The 19623-nt window shown below is 34.3% G+C and overlaps 1 protein-coding gene across 3 annotated transcripts in view; it reads right to left on the bottom strand.

Moving 5' to 3' along the window:
• The window catches only part of LOC150105143 (protein CIP2A homolog), a 251661-nt gene that overhangs the window by 15654 nt on the left and 216384 nt on the right, over positions 1-19623 (bottom strand). For all 3 annotated transcript variants that reach the window (XM_090396177.1, XM_090396179.1, XM_090396178.1), the window contains exon 21: positions 16628-16710. In XM_090396177.1, the coding sequence (XP_090252303.1) occupies positions 16628-16710 (83 nt within the window). The remainder of the gene's footprint in view (positions 1-16627; positions 16711-19623) is intronic.

Here is a 19623-nt window from a genome sequence, read left to right as displayed (position 1 = left end):
CAAAAAAAGACAAAAACTGGTGAGATCTTTCTGAGCAATAAATACGAAATGTTATATTCAGGCAATGACAATCAAGGAAAAGAAGGAGTAGCCATAGTATTCAAAACAAAATACGAGGGTAATCTTCTTGAATGGCAGGCAGTCTCAAGTAGAGTGATGTGGACAAATATGAGAATGGAGAACTGGACAATGAGACTTATTTGTGCCTATGGTCCCACAGAAGGTTCTACTAAGGTAGAAGTGGAGGAATTTTTTGATGCTTTAGAAAAAGCAAACTGACACAATGAAAAAGGAAAAGTTGGTCCTTGTTGGGGATCTAAATAGCAGAGGAGGAAATGAATGTCAGGCATGCAAAAATATTTTGGGAAAATTTGGAGAAAAGAGCAAAGCTAATAATAATGGCAAATATCTGTTGGATTTCTGCTCAGGACATGGACTGGTTATTACTAAGACCATGTTCCAACATAAAAATGTGCACAAATTCAGATGGAGAGAAGAGGCAAGGAATAAGAAAGTCTCATTGACTATGTTATTGTTGACAGTCATGTTACACTCAGTATCCTCTGTACACTCAGGACACCAGAGTGTACAGAGGATTTGAAATTAGAAGCAATCACTATTTAGTTTTGAGCAGGATAAAACAGAATTTCATATTGAAAAGAATAACATGTAAGAAAGTTTTAAAGCAAATAAAAGTTGAGTGAGCAGCTCTCAGATGTGAACTGTAGACTAACATACACAAATATTATTCAAGAAAAAATGAAAGAGTTAGAGAACAGGAACCAAATCTTGGAGATTCAGTGGCAAGAACTGAAGAAAACACTGATTGATTCAGCCAGAGAGGCATGTGGTGAGGTTGCCTGCAAGAATAGAAAAATCAGGACTCCATGGTGGACACAGGAAGTTAAAGAGGCAGTGAAGGAAAAGAAGAAATCATATCAAAAGATCCTGGCAAATAAGTCAGCTTTTGCTCTTAATGAATACAGAGACAAATGTAAGAAAGCAAAGCACTGTGTAAAACTAGCTAAACAAAAGTCATGGGAGGAGTTTGGCAAGAACATAGAAAATAAATATCAAGAAGGTGGTAAGATATTCTGGAGGTTTTGAAGAACCTTAGAAATTTTCCATCTTGAAGTATGGAGTAATTACTTCGAAAAATTGCTAAATGAAACAAGCAGTGATAGCACAGTGGTAAAAAACACTATACAGTCAGGAATACATATCCATACTTGAAGTAGAAAAAGCCATCAAAGGCTTGAAATGTGGAAAGGCAGCAGGAGTAGATGATATTCGACCAGAAATACTGAAGTATGGTGGTATAAAAGTCTTACAGTGGCTGCACTGCATAGTTCAGAAAGCCTGGACAGTGGGACGAATTCCCGATGATTGGAGCAGAGCTCTAATAGTGCCCATATATAAAAAGGGAAATAAAACTGAATGTGAGAATTACAGAAGTATTTCCCTACTGAGTGTTCCTGGCAAGATCTATGCAAGTATACTTGAGAAACAGTTGAGAAGAATTGTGAAAAGCTTGGTGAAGAACAAGCTGGATTCAGGCCAAATAGAGGCTATCAGGATCAGAACTTCACTTTACGACAAGTGAATTAAATATGGAAATAGACAACAGAATCAACAAAGCTGGTATGGTAGGAAGTCAAATGAATAAATTCATATGGAATAAGAGAGAAATTAGTCAGAACACTAAATTAGCTGTAGACAAGACAGTGTTCAAACTAGTTTTAATGGATCTGAGAGCTGGGTCAGAAGTAAAACACTTGACCAAAGACTAGAGACCACAGATATGAGAGTCCTGAGAAAGATTAGAGGCATGCACAGATGGCATCAATGGCAATATTATATTAAAAACAAGCATATTAGGAAAGAACTTGCCATTGTCAGCATCCAGGAATGCGTTAGCAGAGCTAATCTCAGGTGGTATGGTCACTTAAACAGAATGGGCAAGGAAAGATTAGCAAAACAAGTGTCCTCTGCCAGCAGGTCGACAAGAAAATGACCCAGAGGAAGACCAAGATATAGGTGGATTGATACAGTACAATGTGCCTTAGATGATAGAAATATAAGATCTGATAATGATAATATTGGAGTCTTGACAAGTAATAGACTGATTTGGAGGAAAATTGTAGATAGGAAGTTAGTAATTATGTAAATTTTTCATGTAGTACTATCATATCCTGTACACCCCTTGAGGGTACATGTCAGGAATTTGATGATGATGATGAAAAAAAAAAACTATTTCAGAACCTAACTCTACTTTTTCTAGGTGATCCGAGTCTTGCATAATGCGATTTATATAACGCGGCATTTCTATGGAACCTAACATCTGCGTTATACGAGGGTTACCTGTAATTGCAATTCTAAATAACAAATCACCAACTATATACTTTTAGATTATCATATCATTAAAAAAAAAAAAAACTTATAAAATAAAATTCTCACCAAACATATATGGAAACTGTAAAAAAATGAACATAAGAAGCAAAACGTTTATGTGAGATTTTTACAGAGGTACCTGCTCGGTAATAATAATAACAGTTTTATTTTCATTATAGTAAAAGTGTGGTAATATGTTTTGTAATTATTATGGATATAGGTGTTCAGATAAGCCAGATTACAGTTTATTTCCAAAACTGTTCACAAAAGAATGAAAACTTTATTTTGCTTTGGGTTCATAAACATATAACAGTAAAAGTATAATTACTAACATAAACTTAAATGTATTTCTTTTCAAATAAGAAGTACAGTTGACCCTTGAAGAATGCGGGTTTGAACTGCACTAGGGTCCACTTATACATGTTTTTTTTGATAAATATATTGGAAAATTTTTGAAGATTTGCGACAATGTGAAAAAACTCTCAGATGAAACCACCCAGCTTAGAAATATCGAAAAAATAACAAAACAGTTAGGTATGTCACGAATGCATAAAATATGTGTAGATACAAGTCTATTTTATCATTTACTACCATAAAATATACACAAATCTGTTATAAAAAGTTAACATTTATCAATACTTACTCACATGTAAACAGAGAGAGATGTAAACAAACGTAAAGATGCAATATTAAATTATAACTGCATTAAGTTAACTGTTAATAATTAGTTAATTACTTAAATTAATTAATTTAATTAAAAGTATAAAATAAAAATTTTATAACAATTCATTCATTTAGCCTAGGCTGCTGTGAGGCAATCGTATTGATTGCACTAGGCTACCATAAAGACTAGAATGAATCCTACCATGAATCGTTATATCTGTAAATAAATGTGAATAATTTCTTTTTCACTTTATCTTTTCATTTTGATGTCTAGTGTTAGTAATATGTATAACATGTGCAGTGTTTTGTATCATATAAGACAATACTGAATTATATGATGTACTGACAGACATATAATTCATCTTGTAAACAGATGATGTAAACTTATGGTATCGATAAATACAGTACAGCACTATAAATGTATTTTCACTTCCTTATAATTTTCTTTTCTCTAGCTTACTTTATTGTAAGAATATAGTATATAATATATATTACATACAAAATATGTGTTAGTCAACTGTTTATGTTATTGGTAAGGTTTCCAGTCAACAGTAAGCTATTAGTAGTTAAGTTTTTGGGGAGTCGAAAGCTATACATGGATTTTCGAACAACACGGGGGAATTGGCACCCCTAACCCCTGCATTGTTCAAGGTCAACAGTATTTTGTTCTTCATCCTGCAAGAAAATACTGCATAATAATGACAACAATATACAGTATTTGTCTTCATAGGACATGATCTGTTCAGAAACAAATTTTATTTATTCACAATGCTCTTTCATTTTTTTTTCAAAACAAAGTTGACATTTCTTGCAATTTTTGTCAACTGAACACTAAAAATAATTATAAGAATGAAATTATTATTATTATTAACATTGCTTTAGTTGCATGCTATGTAAAAAGCTTAGCTGATATTTAATTTGTTTCACAATTGTTTATTTCAATTCATAGTAAGCAATTCTTGGAATGGAGTAAGTAGGGGAACTGCAGCTCATAGTACTGCAGATTTATACTTTATTATAAATGTCATGGTATATGAAAAACATTTTCATTTTGTATCCATAAATCATCATCATGCGTATCAAGGATTTAGGCCTAGCATGGCCTGTTCTGGCCTTAGAAGTCATCGTTGAATCATTTAAGAGGACGTCCTGGTTTTCTTTTCCCTAATGGCTTGTACTTTAAGGCTTGTTTTGGTAATCTTTCTGTTTTCATTCTTTGAACATGTTCCATCCATTTATGTTTATATTTTTTAATTTTTTCTATTACTGGTTCTTGGTTTAATTCTTTCATAATTTCTTCATTTCTTTTGTGATCAAATAGGGTATACTTTGCAGTTTTTCTCATAAACTTCATTTCTGCTGCTGTTAATCTTTGTTTGTCTTTTTGTTTTATTGTCCAGATTTCGCTTCCATACACTAAGACTGGTAGAGCTAACGTATTGTATACTTTTAGTCTGGTTTGTTTTTGAACTAGGTTTGGCTTAAATATAGAGTTAATTACACCTGTTATTTTTAAATATTTTGAAATTTTTATGTTTATATCTTTTTCATATGTGATCATACAGCCTAGATAGTTAAATGAATTCACCTGTTCTAAGATCTTGTTATCTATTACTATTTTAGTTCTTGCTGGATCTTGTCTTTTAAAGGTCATAGTTTTTGATTTTTCTGTTGATATTATCATACTATAATCTTCGGATATCTCATTTAAATCTAAAATAGCTTTCTGTAAGTTATCTTCAGAATTTGTAATTATTATATGATTGTCGGCAAAGAGGAGAGTGTTTAAGTTTACTGTAGGAGAAAGTTTAATTCCTTGACGTAAATTTTTATTCCATTTTATTATTATTTCGTTTAAGTAGATATTAAAAAGAGTTGCTGAGAGGGGACATCCCTGTCAGACCCCATGGTTTATCTCTCTCGTATATGATAGCTCATGATTTAATCTTATTTGTATTTGATTATTTTCATATATACTTGTGATAGCTTTTAGGATATTATTTGGTATTTGTCTTTCTTTTAATATATTAAATAATATGTTTCTTTTAACTTTGTCAAATGCTTTTTCAAAGTCAATAAATGCAATATGTGTTTCTAAATTGTATTCTCTTCTTTTCTCTATTATTAATTTTAGGCAAAAGGCCAGGTCTATACATGATCGTCCTATTCTAAATCCATTCTGTACTTCTAAAATAAAGTTTTCGGAATATTTCATTAGTTTGCTATTTAAGATTCTGCTGTATATTTTGTAACAGGAATTTAGTATACTGATACCTCTATAGTTTTTAGGGTCATCTCTGTTACCTTTTTTAAAGATAGGAATCACAAATGCTTTTTTCCATTCTATTGGGGGGGGGGGGGAGGATACCAGTTGAATAAATTTTATTTAAAAATAATAAGAGTCTTTCTTTGAATCTTGTTCCTGCGTATTTATATAGTTCTGAACCTAGCTTATCTTCTCCAGGTGATTTTCCGTTTCTTGTTTCTTTCAGGCTGATTTCTATAAATCAAAACCGTACAAGAGCGCAGAAACTAAGCATTCGGTGAAATGATTTCTAACTAGAATTATAAATAAACAGTAAACAAAACGTAATTTAGAACAATGAGAGATTTTTTTTAAAACTCATACATGTACAACTAATTTATAAAATAACTGTTTCTCAAAAATTTCATCATCATCAAATTCCTGCCATGTACCCACAAGGGGTGTACAGGATATGATAGTACTACATGAAAAAATTATATCATTGCTAACTTCCTATCTACAATTTTCCTCCAAATCAGTCTGTTACTTGTCAAGACTCCAACATTATCAGATATTATATTTCTATCATCTAAGGCACTTTGTACCATATCAATCCACCTATATCTTGGTCTTCCACTGGGTCGTTTTGCTGCCAACCAGGCAGAGAACACTTGTTTTGCTAATCTTTCCTCGCCCATTCTGTTTAGGTGACCGTACCACCTGAGATTAGCTCTGCTAACGCATTCCTGGATGCTGACAATGTCAAGTTCTTTCCTAATATCCTCGTTTTTAATATGATATTGCTCAGGCCTATAATCTTTCTCAGGACTCTCATATCTGCGGTCTCTAGTCTTTGGTCAAGTGTTTTACTTCTGACCCAGCTCTCAGATTCATAAGTTAAAACTGGTTTGAACACTGTCTTGTATACAGCTAATTTAGTGTTCTGACTAATTTCTCTCTTATTCCATATGAATTTATTCAATTGACTTCCCATCATACCAGCTTTGCTGATTCTGTTGTCTATTTCTATATTTAATTTACCATCTTCAGTGTATATTTGATTTACCATCTTAAAAATTTACAGACAAAAAACACAACTGGTGGTGGTGGACAGTCCAATGCCATTGTGTGTTGGTTAGACATAACTGGTAATTAGTTTACGGAATTAACAACGCAAATGAAGTATATTAATTAAAGGTAACTTTAATGAATCACTTCTATATTTCGGCAATGTCACATTGCCATCTTCAGGAACATAAAGATATGGTATGTGCACTCAGGAACTAACACAAAGCAAATGAGGAAGAAAGCAAGAAACTAATATTGTTCCTAAAGATCTAATGGTGCCCTCCTGCCAAGACTACCAAATTAGCCCGCAAGAGGGCACCATTAGGACTTTAGGAACAATATTAGTTTCTTGCTTTCTTCCTCATTTGCTTTGTGTTAGTTCCTGAGTGCACATACCATATCTTTATGTTCCTGAAGATGGCAATGTGACGTTGCCGAAATATAGAAGTGATTCATTAAAGTTACCTTTAATTAATATACTTCATTTGCGTTGTTAATTCCGTAAACTAATTACCAGTTATGTATATAGTTAGAGGATTAGGTAGTAGTGGAGTAGATTCCCCTCCTGTGATGAGTGCTCAGACTTCTTAGGGTATCACGTAGTAATAGTAATATAAGTATAATTAGGCAAAATTAGCAAAAAAGAATCTGGGAATGCCTTTTCAGGATGACATAAAATTTATAAGCATTAAATTTACAACCATTTCTATACTCATCAATGGAAATTATTTTTATTTTTTCAAAGATAAACCATATATGAAAGTTTCTCTTACTTTGTCCTGCCATTAAAAACATTATCATCATCGATTTTCTGATATGAACCTCCATTGCCTATCCACAATTTTCATTCAAAGTAGTCTATTACTTGTAAGCACTCCAACATTGTCATATCTAATAAAGTGCTTTATTTCTAACCCAACTCTAAGATCCATAACTTAAAACTGATTTGAACACAGTCTTTTACACTGCTAGTTTGGTGTTTTGGCTAATTTCTCTCTTATTCCACATATTTATTCAGCTGGCTACCCACCATACCAGCTTTGCTTATTCTGTTGCCTATTTCCAGATTTAACCTGCCATCTTCACAAAAACTGTGCCTAAATAGATGAAATATTTCACTTGATCTATAGGATCTCCATTCAGAATGCAGTTGATATGTTCAGTGTTTCTGATTAATTTCATAGTTTTGGTCTTATTGCTGATTTTCATGCCAAACTTGTTAGAGCTATTATTTAGTTACAGAATCCTGGAGACTTGCACTAGATGTGGTTAGGAATACATCATCTGCATAAGCATTCAGTGAATAAAGAGCTAAGTTTGACATCACTAAATCTAATATCAGGCCTGATGACACTTTCTTTCATAATGTGATCCATATAGATGATGAATAAGAGTGGAGATAATGTGCATCCGTGTCTTACCCTGATTTTACATCAAACCATCTTCCTGTATTTCTTTCAATTCTAACTGCTGCCTGACAACTTAAATACAGACTATGCATTGCTCTGTATGAGCCTCCGTAGCTCAGTCAGTATAGATGAAGCCCTTTGGTTAGAAAGACCTGGGCTCGATTCCGGTCCAAGTCATGAGAAACCTTTATTTGGCCTTTTTCGAATAAAGGTGAGTTATCTGGTCTCATATGGAAGTAGTGGATTTTTTCACCTGGAAACGCAAATTTTTCGTCTCCCAGAACAGGCAACCTATCCCCGTGAACACATGCATCTACAGACATAGGATACACACCTGGAGCATAGGGCTAACCACTTATTATGATTCAAAACCAGTCATGGTTTTGAATCATAATAGGCCATGCCTAATATGAATGTAACAGGACACTAGGCCAAATAGACAGAGGAGGAGGACTGCTCTGTATATATTGTTCCATTCACCCCATATAATTTAAGTTTTTTTGAAAAGCTTTTCTCTGGACACCTTGTCATATGCCTTTTCCAGATCTACAAAATTTACAAAATAGTTGAGAAATCTACAATTTCTCAACTATTTGTCTTAAAGTAAAATTCTGATCTTGACAACTTCTATTTGGACTGAACTCAGGTTGTTCTTCTCCAAGTTTCTTTTACAATCTTTCTCGGCCTCTTTTCAAGTCTGCTTGCATAAATTTTACCCAGAACACTTAGTAGAGAAATTCCTCTGTAATTCTCACATTCAACTTTATTCCCCTTTTTACAGATGGGTAATATGAGAGCTCTACTCCAATCATTAGGAATTCCACCTTCTGACCAGACCATCTGAATTATGCAATGTAGCCACTACAAAACTTTTATATCTCCATACGTAAGCATTTCTGGTCGAATATCATCTACTCTTGCTGTCTGTCCACATTTCAAGTTTATTTTTGACAGATTTTTCTACCTCAAGTATTGATATGTATTCCTCTTGAAAATTTTCTAGTATGGTTCTGTCACTGCTTGTTCGTTTAAGTCTTTCAAAGTAATTACTCCAGACATCTAGGATAACCTTATCTTCAGTTTTCATGTCACTTTTATCATCTTTGATTGTTTTTACAGTACTCTTTCCTCCATTTCTAAGCTTCTTCCATAGCCTCCAGAACATTTTGCCATCTTCCTGATATTTATTTTCCATACTCTTAACAGTCTTCCTATGACTCATGTTTTAACAACTTTTATACATAGCTAGCTTACTCATTTTTCTCTGTATTCTTTTAGGGCATCTTGCTGACTTATTTGCTAGGAACTTTTTGGTATGGTTTCTTCTTTTTCAGGACTGCTTCCTTAACTTCTTGTGTCCACCATGTTCTTATTTTTCTATCCTTGCAGACAACTTCACCTCCCTAGCTGAATCTTTCAATGTTTTCTTCCGAGTTTGCCACTGAGACCAAAGTTTGGTTCTTGTTTTCAAACTGTTTCATCTTTTCTTCAATAATGCTTTATAGTTGAGTCTACAGTTTACCCACAAATCTGCTCAAATTTAATTCTTTTTAAAACTTTCTTACATACTGTTCTTTTCAATGCGATATCCATTTTTATCCTGCTTAGTAATAAGTAATGGTCGCTTCCAATTTTGAATCCTCTGTACACTCGTATCCTTAACCAGCATGAATGATATCACTATCAAAAATGACATGGTCAATGAGGCTTTTCTTATTTCTTGTATTCTCTCCATGTGAATTTGTGCACATCTTTATGTTGAAAAATGGTATTAGTAATGACTAGTCTATGTCCTGAGTAGGTCCAGTGTGCTTTTCTCCAAATTTTTCGAAAATGTTGCTATATGACTTGTGAGATTCATTTCCTACTCTGCTGTTAAAGTTTCCAACAAGGACCACTTTTTCCATTTTCTTTAGGTCAGCTGCGTATGCTATCATCATCATACAGGATATGATAGTACTAAATAAAAAATTTACATCACTACTAACTTACTATCTACAATTTTCCTCCAAATCAGTCTGTTTCCTGCCATGACTTCAATATTATCAGAGTTATATTTCTGTCTTCTAAGGCACTTTTTACTATATCAATCCACCTATATCTTGGTCTTTTTCTTGCAAACCTGGCAAGGTTTGCAAGAAATTTAATCTTTCCTCTCCCATTCTGCTTAAGTGACCATACCACCTGAGATTAGCTCTGCTAATACATTCCTGGGTGCTGATAATGGCAAGCTCTTTCCTAATATCCTCGTTTCTAATATGATATTGCCATTGATACCATCCGTTCATGACCCTAATCTTTCTCATGACTCTCATATCTGCAGTCTCTAGTCTTTAGTCAAGTGTTTTACTTCTGACCCAGCTCTCAGATCCATAAGTTAAAATTGGTTGGAACATTGTCTTATGTTTATACAGCTAATTTAGTGTTTTGGCTAATTTCTCTCTTATTCCATATAAATTTATGCATTTGACTTCCTACCACACCAGCTTTGTTGATTCTGTTGTCTATTTCCATATTTAATTTACCATCTTCACTAAAATCATGCCTAAGTAGCTGAAATGTTTTACTTCTTGTATAGATTCTCCATTCACAATGCAGTTGACATTCTGCCTATTTTCATTCTTAATGCTGACCTTCATACCATATCTATTACAACAGTTATTCAATTTAGTCAGGGAATCTTGCGGACTTGTAGCAGATTTATTGAGAAGTTTTTATGTTGGAGGTTTAATGGATTTTTTACAACATTCAGAAAAAATTAAATTAGAATTTAATACTCCTATATTTCGTCGTAGTCACTAGGACATCTATGGGGATTACAAAAACAATTAATGTAACATGCACACAAAAACTTACAATACTAAGCCCAACCACGTGGGTGACACTAAAGTCCTATCTAGGTGGAGCGCCCTCTATGGGCAGTAGTAGGTGGCCTGGAATGTAAGGTGGGACCTCTGGTGATGAGTGTTTCCCAAATCTTCGGAAGCTTAATGCAACCGTATTTGTTAAGATTTGGTTGGTTTCTGAGAGCTGCTGCTGCTTCTAAGAAAAGTCTCTCTTTCTTGAATTTGCTGTGGTGGAGCATGGTGGTTTTCTTCCATGATACTCTGTGGGTGGTGTCCAAAACATGGCCAGCCAAGCCTGAATGGCCATAGTTGTGTTTACGATGTGCGACTTGTGTTCCTCCAGGCGGATGGATGCTGATCTGCCTGTCTGTCCAAAGTACGCAAGCTTACAGGAACAGGGTACTTTGTAAACTCCAGGCAGAGAGAGAGAGAGGGGGGAGCTGATCTTTCGTAGAACAGATAAGGGTAGCAAGTTTGCAAGGCTTATATGCTGTGTGTAGGTTATGCTTTTTTAGTATCTTGGCTATTTTTTCCGAAGTGCCTCGGATGTAGGGTATGGTGATGGCATTTTTGAATTCTTGTTGACGAGAGGGACTGGGAATGGGGGAGGAATTAATTATTTTTTTGATACTGTGTTCACTGTAGCCGTTGGAGAGGAAAGTTCTGTGTATGTGGTTAAGCTCAGTAGTGAGGGCAGTTCCACTGGAACAAAGATTGTGGGCTCTCTTGGTAAGGGTTTTTATGATGCCATATTGTTGTGAGGGGTGGTGGTGGTGGGAGAGTGTGTGAATGTATCTGCCTGTGTGTGTGTGTGTGTGGGTTTTCTGTATACAGTGAAGGCAAGTGTATCATTGGGCAGGCGCGTGACTAAGGTGTCTAGGAAGGGTAAACAATTGTTCTTTTCCTTTTCCAAGTATACAGTGTATACAGAAAACCACACACACACAGGCAGATATATTCACAAACTCTCCCACCACCACCCCCCCTCACAACAATATGGCATCATAAAAACCCTTACCAAGAGAGCCCACAATCTTTGTTCCAGTGGAACTGCCCTCACTACTGAGCTTAACCACATACACAGAACTTTCCTCTCCAACGGCTACAGTGAACACAGTATCAAAAAAATAATTAATTCCTCCCCCATTCCCAGTCCCTCTCGTCAACAAGAATTCAAAAATGCCATCACCATACCCTACATCCGAGGCACTTCGGAAAAAATAGCCAAGATACTAAAAAAGCATAACCTACACACAGCATATAAGCCCTACCGCAAACTTGCTACCCTTATCCGTTCTACGAAAGATCAGCTCCCCCCCTCTCTCTCTGCCTGGAGTTTACAAAGTACCCTGTTCCTGTAAGCTTGCGTACTTTGGACAGACAGGCAGATCAGCATCCATCCGCCTGGAGGAACACAAGTCGCACATCGTTAAACACAACTATGGCCATTCAGGCTTGGCTGACCATGTTTTGGACACCACCCACAGAGTATCATGGAAGAAAACCACCATGCTCCACCACAGCAAATTCAAGAAAGAGAGACTTTTCTTAGAAGCAGCAGCAGCTCTCAGAAACCAACCAAATCTTAACAAATACGGTTGCATTAAGCTTCCGAAGATTTGGGAAACACTCATCACCAGAGGTCCGACCTTACATTCCAGGCCACCTACTACCGCTCATAGAGAGCGCTCCACCTAGATAAGACTTTAGTGTCACCCACATGGTTGGGCTTAGTATTGTAAGTTTTTGTGTGCATGTTACATTAATTGTTTTTGTAATCCCCGTAGATGTCCTAGTGACTAGGACGAAATATAGGAGTATTAAATTCTAATTTAATTCTTTCTGAGTGTTGTAAAAAATCCATTAAACCTCCAACATAATGTCCTCACAGCACTTAAGCCTCTACACAAGAATTATTGAGAAGTATAACATCATCTGCATAAAGCTGACACTAAATTTAACATTAAACCATCTTCGTGTACTTCCGCTGACTTACAACTCAAATAAAAACTAAGTATTGTTTGATATAATGTCCCATTGACACCCTATAACTGTAGCATTTTTAATAGCTTCTCTCTAGGCACCTTGTGTCCACCTTGTCATGTGCCTTTTCCAGATCTACAAAACATAAATACAGATCTTTGTTATATTCCCATCTCAACTATCTGTCATAAAGTGAAAATCTTATCCTGACTACCTCTATTTGGTATAAATGCAGCTTGTTCTTCAAAAAGCTTCCCTTTAACAATCCTTTTCAACCATTTCTCAAGTATACTTGCATAAATCTTGTAATTCTTATATATATATAAGAATACCTGACCACCCATACCTGAGCACTTCTGGTTGAATATCATCTACTCCAGCTGCCTTTTCATATTTCAGGCTTTTGATGGCTTTTTCTACTTTAAGCATGGATATGTATTTCTGATTGCATGCCTATTGAGTGTTTTTTACTGTGCTGTCACTGATTATTTCATTTAACAATTTTTCAAAGTAATTACTCCATAAATCAAGGATATCTTTTTCTCCTGTTTTCATGCTACTTTTATTATCTCTAATTTCTTTTACAGCACTCTTTCCTCCATTTCTGAGCTTCTTCAACAACCTCCAGAATATCTTGCCACCTTCTTGATATTTATAATCTATGTTCTTACCAAAGAGTCCTCCCATGACTTTTGTTTAGCTAGTTTTACACAGTGTTTATCTTTCTTACACATGTCTCTGTATTCTCTAAGAGAACAAGCTGACTTATTTGCCAGGAACTTTTGATATGCTTTCTTCTTTTCCTTCACTGCCTCTTTAACTTCCTTTGTCCACCATGGAGTTTTGATTTTTCTATCCTTGCAGATGACCTCACCACATGCCTCTCTGGCTGATCAATCAGTTGTTTCTTCAGTTCTTGCCACTGTATCTCCAAGATTTGGTTCCTGTTCTCTAACTCTTTCATTTTTTCTTGAATAATATTTGTGTATTTTAGTCAGTTCACATCTGAGAGCTGCTCACCTTTTATTCGCTTTAAAACTTTCTTACATGTTCTTCTTTTCAATATGAACTTCAATTTTATCCTGCTCAAGACTAAATGGTGATAACTTCCAATTTCAAATCCTCTGTACACTCTGGTGTCCTGCACCAGGGAGAAAAACATCACTATCAACAATAACCAGTTGATAGTGATGTTAATGAGGTTAAATTCTAAATGAATAAGCTCCAGGGAACTAAAAGTAAGGATCATAAATGTGAGGCTATTGCTAGATTGTCGCTACATTTTTTAAAATTTTATTTATTTATTTATTCTGGTGGAGTTAAAGCCATCAGGCATTCTCTTCCACACCACCAGAAACATTAAATACAAATACCAAATTACAAATTAATATAATACTTCTAACATATTAAAAGATAATTCAATTTAAGATAACAATTAGGTTATATGAGTGATGAAAAAACAATAGGCCTATTCACAGCTTGTTATGTAAATGCAGAAAAAAAAAAATGAAAATACAATAATAGTGAAATAAATAACTCAAATTCTTTAGTAAATTTATAATTTAACTTCTTTATTCTTATAATATTTATTCTTAGATTGTAGAAACATTGAACAATTATTGTCTTATTGATATTTGAATGAATATGCTGTAAAATGTAAAACAATACTGTACTTTTTTAAAGATAAAGTTATACAAACATATGCATTTACTCATATCAGTAAGGCAGCAAATCTTTCCTTTCATTCAACATATTAATATTATCGCATTGTAATTGATGGAAATCCTGTGTTTCTGTGGATTCATTACAGACTTCTTTCTCTTCAGAATATACACACATCACTGTCATCTGACCTATGTTTCCGTTTAAAGAATGTACCAATGTACTTATCCATAGTTGAAATAATAGGCCTACATTAACACAAAAATTACACGATTTTCTTTGTACCTCTCACAATCACGAGCTTTGATAAATAACTGCTAATCAACTGTTCTATTATTGGTTACTGACTGTTGCTGACAGTGTTACCAACCAGAAAAGACAAAATATCGCTAAGCATCTGTAAAATTCCACTACACTACACTACACTGCAATAATATTTGCTTGTCAATTGCTGCAAGATAATGCATTACAGGAAGCTCCAAACCTCCCTGTCCCTTTTCATCATGTGTTCGTAATCAGGCAACTGTTGATATTGACTTTAAATACACATTCAAAACTGTACACAATTGTTGAATAATAACACAGTAATGTAGGCAAAATTATTACAGTAAAGGGAGAAAAGTCAGAAAACAGAAAAATGTTCAGGGTCTGGGCCCAGCGCATAAAAAAGTTCTGGAGTCGGGTCCTGGAGAGCCCCAGCTGAATTTAACCACTGTCAATAACATAGTCAATGAGAGAGACTTTTCTTATTCCTTACCTCTTCTCTCTATGTGAATTTGTGCACATTTTTATGTTGGAACATTGTGTTAGTAATAACCACTCCATGTTCTGAGCAGAAATACAACAGGTATTTGCCATTATTATTAGCTTTGCTCTTTTCTCCAAATTTTCCCAAAATAGTTTTGTATATCTGATAATCATTTCCTACTCTGCTATTTAGATCCCCAACAAGGACCAACTTTTCCTTTTTCATTGTGTCAGTAGCTTTCTCTAGAGCCTCAAAAAATTCCTCCACTTCTACCTTAGTAGAATCTTCTGTGGGACCATAGGCACAAATAAGTCTCATTGTCCAGTTCTCCATTCTCATATTTGTCCACATCACTCTACTTGAGACTGCCTGCCATTCAAGAAGATTAGCCTCGTATTTAGTGTTGAATACTATGGCTACTCCTTTTCCTTGATTGTCATTGCCTGAATATAACATTTTGTATTTATTGCTCAGAAAGATCTCACCAGTTTTTGCCTTTTTTGTTTCAGTCACCCGTATTATGTCGATCTTGAACTCTGGTGATGTTGACTTAGGGTGGGTTTTAGGATTTGTTCCAGTGACTTTTTTGTTGTTTGTCCTGGTCCCTGGTGAAAACAATGGGGGCCTTGTTTAACTAGGCAATGCCCCAGCCGGCATGAAATTCTGTCATGTTGAACCATCATTTCATATTTTAGTTTAAGCCAATAAGAATACAATTTGGTCGGCTAAATCCCAAATTGCCAGCTCATCCTCATTTGTTCAGTATCCAGGTGAATGCACCTAACATTCTCGTGGTGCACCTAACAGGGTGCACCACGAGAAGGTGAGGATTGGACATCAGATCAGAAGCCCTGGTCAGTTCTCCGCATTCCTTTAAAGGCTATGTGAAGGTCTCCTCTCAGTTATATAGCTTTGACCCTTAAGCACCCCAAAATATTGGGGTGCTTAAGGGCCTTGTCGGAGACCTCGACCTGCTGTTCAGGTCTCCAACAAGGACCACTTTTTCCATTTTCTTTAGGTCAGCTGCCTGTCTAATGATTCAAAAAAATTCCTTCACTTCTTCCTTAGAAGAACCTTCTATGGGACCATAGGCACAAATAAGTTTCATTGTCCATTTCCTGATTTTGATGTTTTCTCACATAATTCTACGCGAAACTGCTTTCCATTCAAGAAGTTTATCTTCATGCTTGGTGTTGAATGATATCATTATGCCTTCCTTTCCTTGATCATTATTGCCTGAAAATAGCATCCTATACTTATTATTTAGTAATATCTCACCTGTTTTTGTCTTTTATGTCTCAGTAATACCAATCATGTCCATGTAGCACTTTTTCAATTCTTCTGTAAGTTGAATTTCCTTTCCATTAATACTTCTTATATTGATGGTTCCTATCTTCAGTTATTTTCTAAAAGGTATACTCTTCTTCTTCTAGATGTTGAGTTGGAGCTTGTTACATTAAAAACAAACTAATTATATGATAGAAATATAGAAATATACTGTATATGTTTAGTCTACTTTTTGCACAAAGCCTATATAAAAAAAAAAAAAAAAAAAAAAAAAAAAAAAAAAAAAAAAACAGTATAGATCAGTGCAGCGAAAGAATATATTTACCTTTAAGTTTATTATCTTTTTCTTTTAACTGTTTTGAAAGCCCTGTCTTCTCGTTTTCTAAATCTGTTATTTGCTGAGCCATTCTATGTGAGAGAAAGAAAATTTGATTAGCTAAAACATCTTACTGATGTATTTAATTTGCATCCATATATACTGATTTTGTTTTTAAAATATTTAAATAAAAATAGTGCTTTTTAATAGCAATTACTCAAGTTTTAATACCAGCCATATTATCTGCAGAAGAAATTAAAATATTAATCCTAATTTTTAGGAATATTAAAAAACAAATTAACTTGAACACACCGTAAAGGCTGTAACCATATATAGGAATAATATCTAGTATTATTATTATTTTCTTTTCTGAAAAAAAACTTATAATTTCCATGCTAATTTTAAATTAGCATAGAAATTTAAATTTAACTGTCTAAAGAATTTTTTTTAAAATTTTTATGGCAATTCCATCTGCAAAATGCTGGGATCATCTAGCATATTAGTGCTACATGAGTAGGAAAGGATTAGACGAGTTGGAATCTGCATTGATTACCATCCTATCGACATTACATTGGGCAATGAAAATCATCTATCATTCACATATACGCATGCTGTAGTGGAATTCAATCTCACAGCTTTTGGTGGCAAAGAGGATGGCCTAACACTTGGCTACCACAACTAAGTGGTAGAACATATCACTCAAAGTGAATTTATTCTACATTTTATATCTCTGAATCCTCGATCCTTACAAATACTTACTGAATAAAATAACAATTGTCAATATGACCTAAAATATATCAAGCCACTTATTTTTTGATAAAAAATATGACTATTCCATAATGCTTGTCAGTAGCACTATGGAATGGTCATCATCAATCACTTTCTCCAGCAGAGTTGGTATGTGGGTAAAACCTTCTTCCTCCTCTATTATACCAGTATCAAATTTGTTCTATCAATTCTTGTTTCTCTTTTTTTTAAAAAAAAAAAACACGAACTATTTTGCCTTCTAAAATCAGCTGTGATATTGTCAGATGGGTGTTTATTATGATAATAAACACCCATCTGACACATGACTGTAATAGCTTGATTTACACTCTTCAAAAATTTAGCCCCTGACCACTATTTTTAAATGAAGTTATATATTTTAAATGCAGCTTCACTGATTAATATTTCTTTCAAAGATTCACTGAGTTACTATCAATAATTCATATGAAGTAAAACTGATCAATTAAAACAAAAGATACCTTCTATTGTTTTAGGAATTACAAGGGCAGTTTGTTATTATAACAAACTATCCTTATTTTACAATGCTTTTAAAACAGCATTTGTTCAGGACTTCTGTTAGCTTGTTATAGTGGTGTTTGCTATAGTGAGAAATGACTGGTGTACTTATGCTGTACCTACAGACAGAATCATCCCTTACATCAAAAGAATATCAAAACGAATAACCCAATCTTCTCAAAGATATAATATATGTACAGTTTCTAGATCAGTTTAAAATATAACTTCCTTTATCAAAAAAAGAGCAATATAAATTATACAGAAATAATGGATTAGTAATGATGGTCAGTAATGATGTAATTTTTTCATGTAGTACTGTCATATCCTGTACACCCCTTGAGGGTACATAGCAGGAATTTGATGATGATGAGAAATAATGGATATTAAAAATCCTCGGCATCAGAGTTGTCTTAGCTTGCATTGCTTAAAAGACATGAGTGCTGCCCAGGTGTTCAAATATTTGCCTTTTATTAGTGCATTTGATAAAGGTTTCACTGCTCTGACAGCTGTTTCAAACTGGATGATTATTTTTCAAAGACCAGGCAGAAACCTTAAAGAGAGCAAGAACTCTCATTCAATATAATTGAAGCGTTTTGAAAAGCTTTTCTCTGGGTACCTTGTCATATGCCTTTTCCCGATCTACAAAACTTAAGTACAGATCCTGGTCATATTCCCATGATTTCAATACCAATGCAATCATATGTCAGAGAGTTGTATTTTTCATAAGTGAACTCTTGGTTGTGTAATATTTATTATTTTCTCTCTTCTTAACGTCGTGGTTTATGATCTTTCTCCTGACTTATTCCCTCAAATAATTTCTTTAACCTAATTTCATTAAAAGTGTTTTGCTCGATGCATCAAGTTAATATACAATAATTCCTATGCAGTCTCAATATTTAATCTGGGATGTTTACTTTTCTTAAGAGTAGTGCAAAGACAAAGGGATTGCCGTTGGATAGCACCAATTCCTTTGTTTCAGTACTGGTGCCAGTTCCTTTTCAGATTCAGAGAAAATTTCTATTATACTGTGCCACCCTAAATCCTAGACTAGTGAACAATGCAAAATCAAGGAACTAGAACTCAGTTTAGTACACTGTCTAATATCTCTTAAGCACTTTTGTTAAATTCTAAATTCACCAAATAACTAAGATTCATTTCACAGTTGTAGCCTCCCTTGCATTTTACCTCCTGCCTTGGTTCTAACTTAATGAGCGGTGCAATAGAAAGGAAATCAGGAAAGTCATCAATTAATACTAAAGAAAAACATTTAATTACAAAATCAGACAATTTACACTTTATGAACAATTTCTGACATAGAATTGCACTAACTTTAGGGAATGAGTATACCCAGCTAAAATTTCTAATTCTCCCGTAATAAATTAAAACATTATTTCAAGTAGGAAATTCTATCAAAGGTCAATTATCCATTTTTACACATAACAATGCTAAAGGTTATTTATTTATTAATAACAAAATTATCTCACTGAGCTTCCACACAATTCCTCCATCCAAAACTTAAAAGTTCCTCTACTTCCTTTAGCATAATCTCTAAAGTCCTTTCATTAATCGAAACATTATAAACCTAAAGTCCTTTTTACAATTACAGACTGTTCCCCTCAACACAATTATATAACAGATCAAAATTCTACATTATCAAAGGCTGGGGAATTATTCGACCTTCACATACATCTCGACAGAACTTTGTTTCCTTGATCCTTCTCTTA

Source organism: Typopeltis vanoorti, chromosome 7 (assembly GCF_054136105.1).
Source record: "Typopeltis vanoorti isolate ZY-2024b chromosome 7, IOZ_Tvanoo_1.0, whole genome shotgun sequence".
NCBI lineage: Eukaryota > Metazoa > Arthropoda > Arachnida > Uropygi > Thelyphonidae > Typopeltis > Typopeltis vanoorti.
This window is presented reverse-complemented; position numbering and strand designations above follow the sequence as displayed.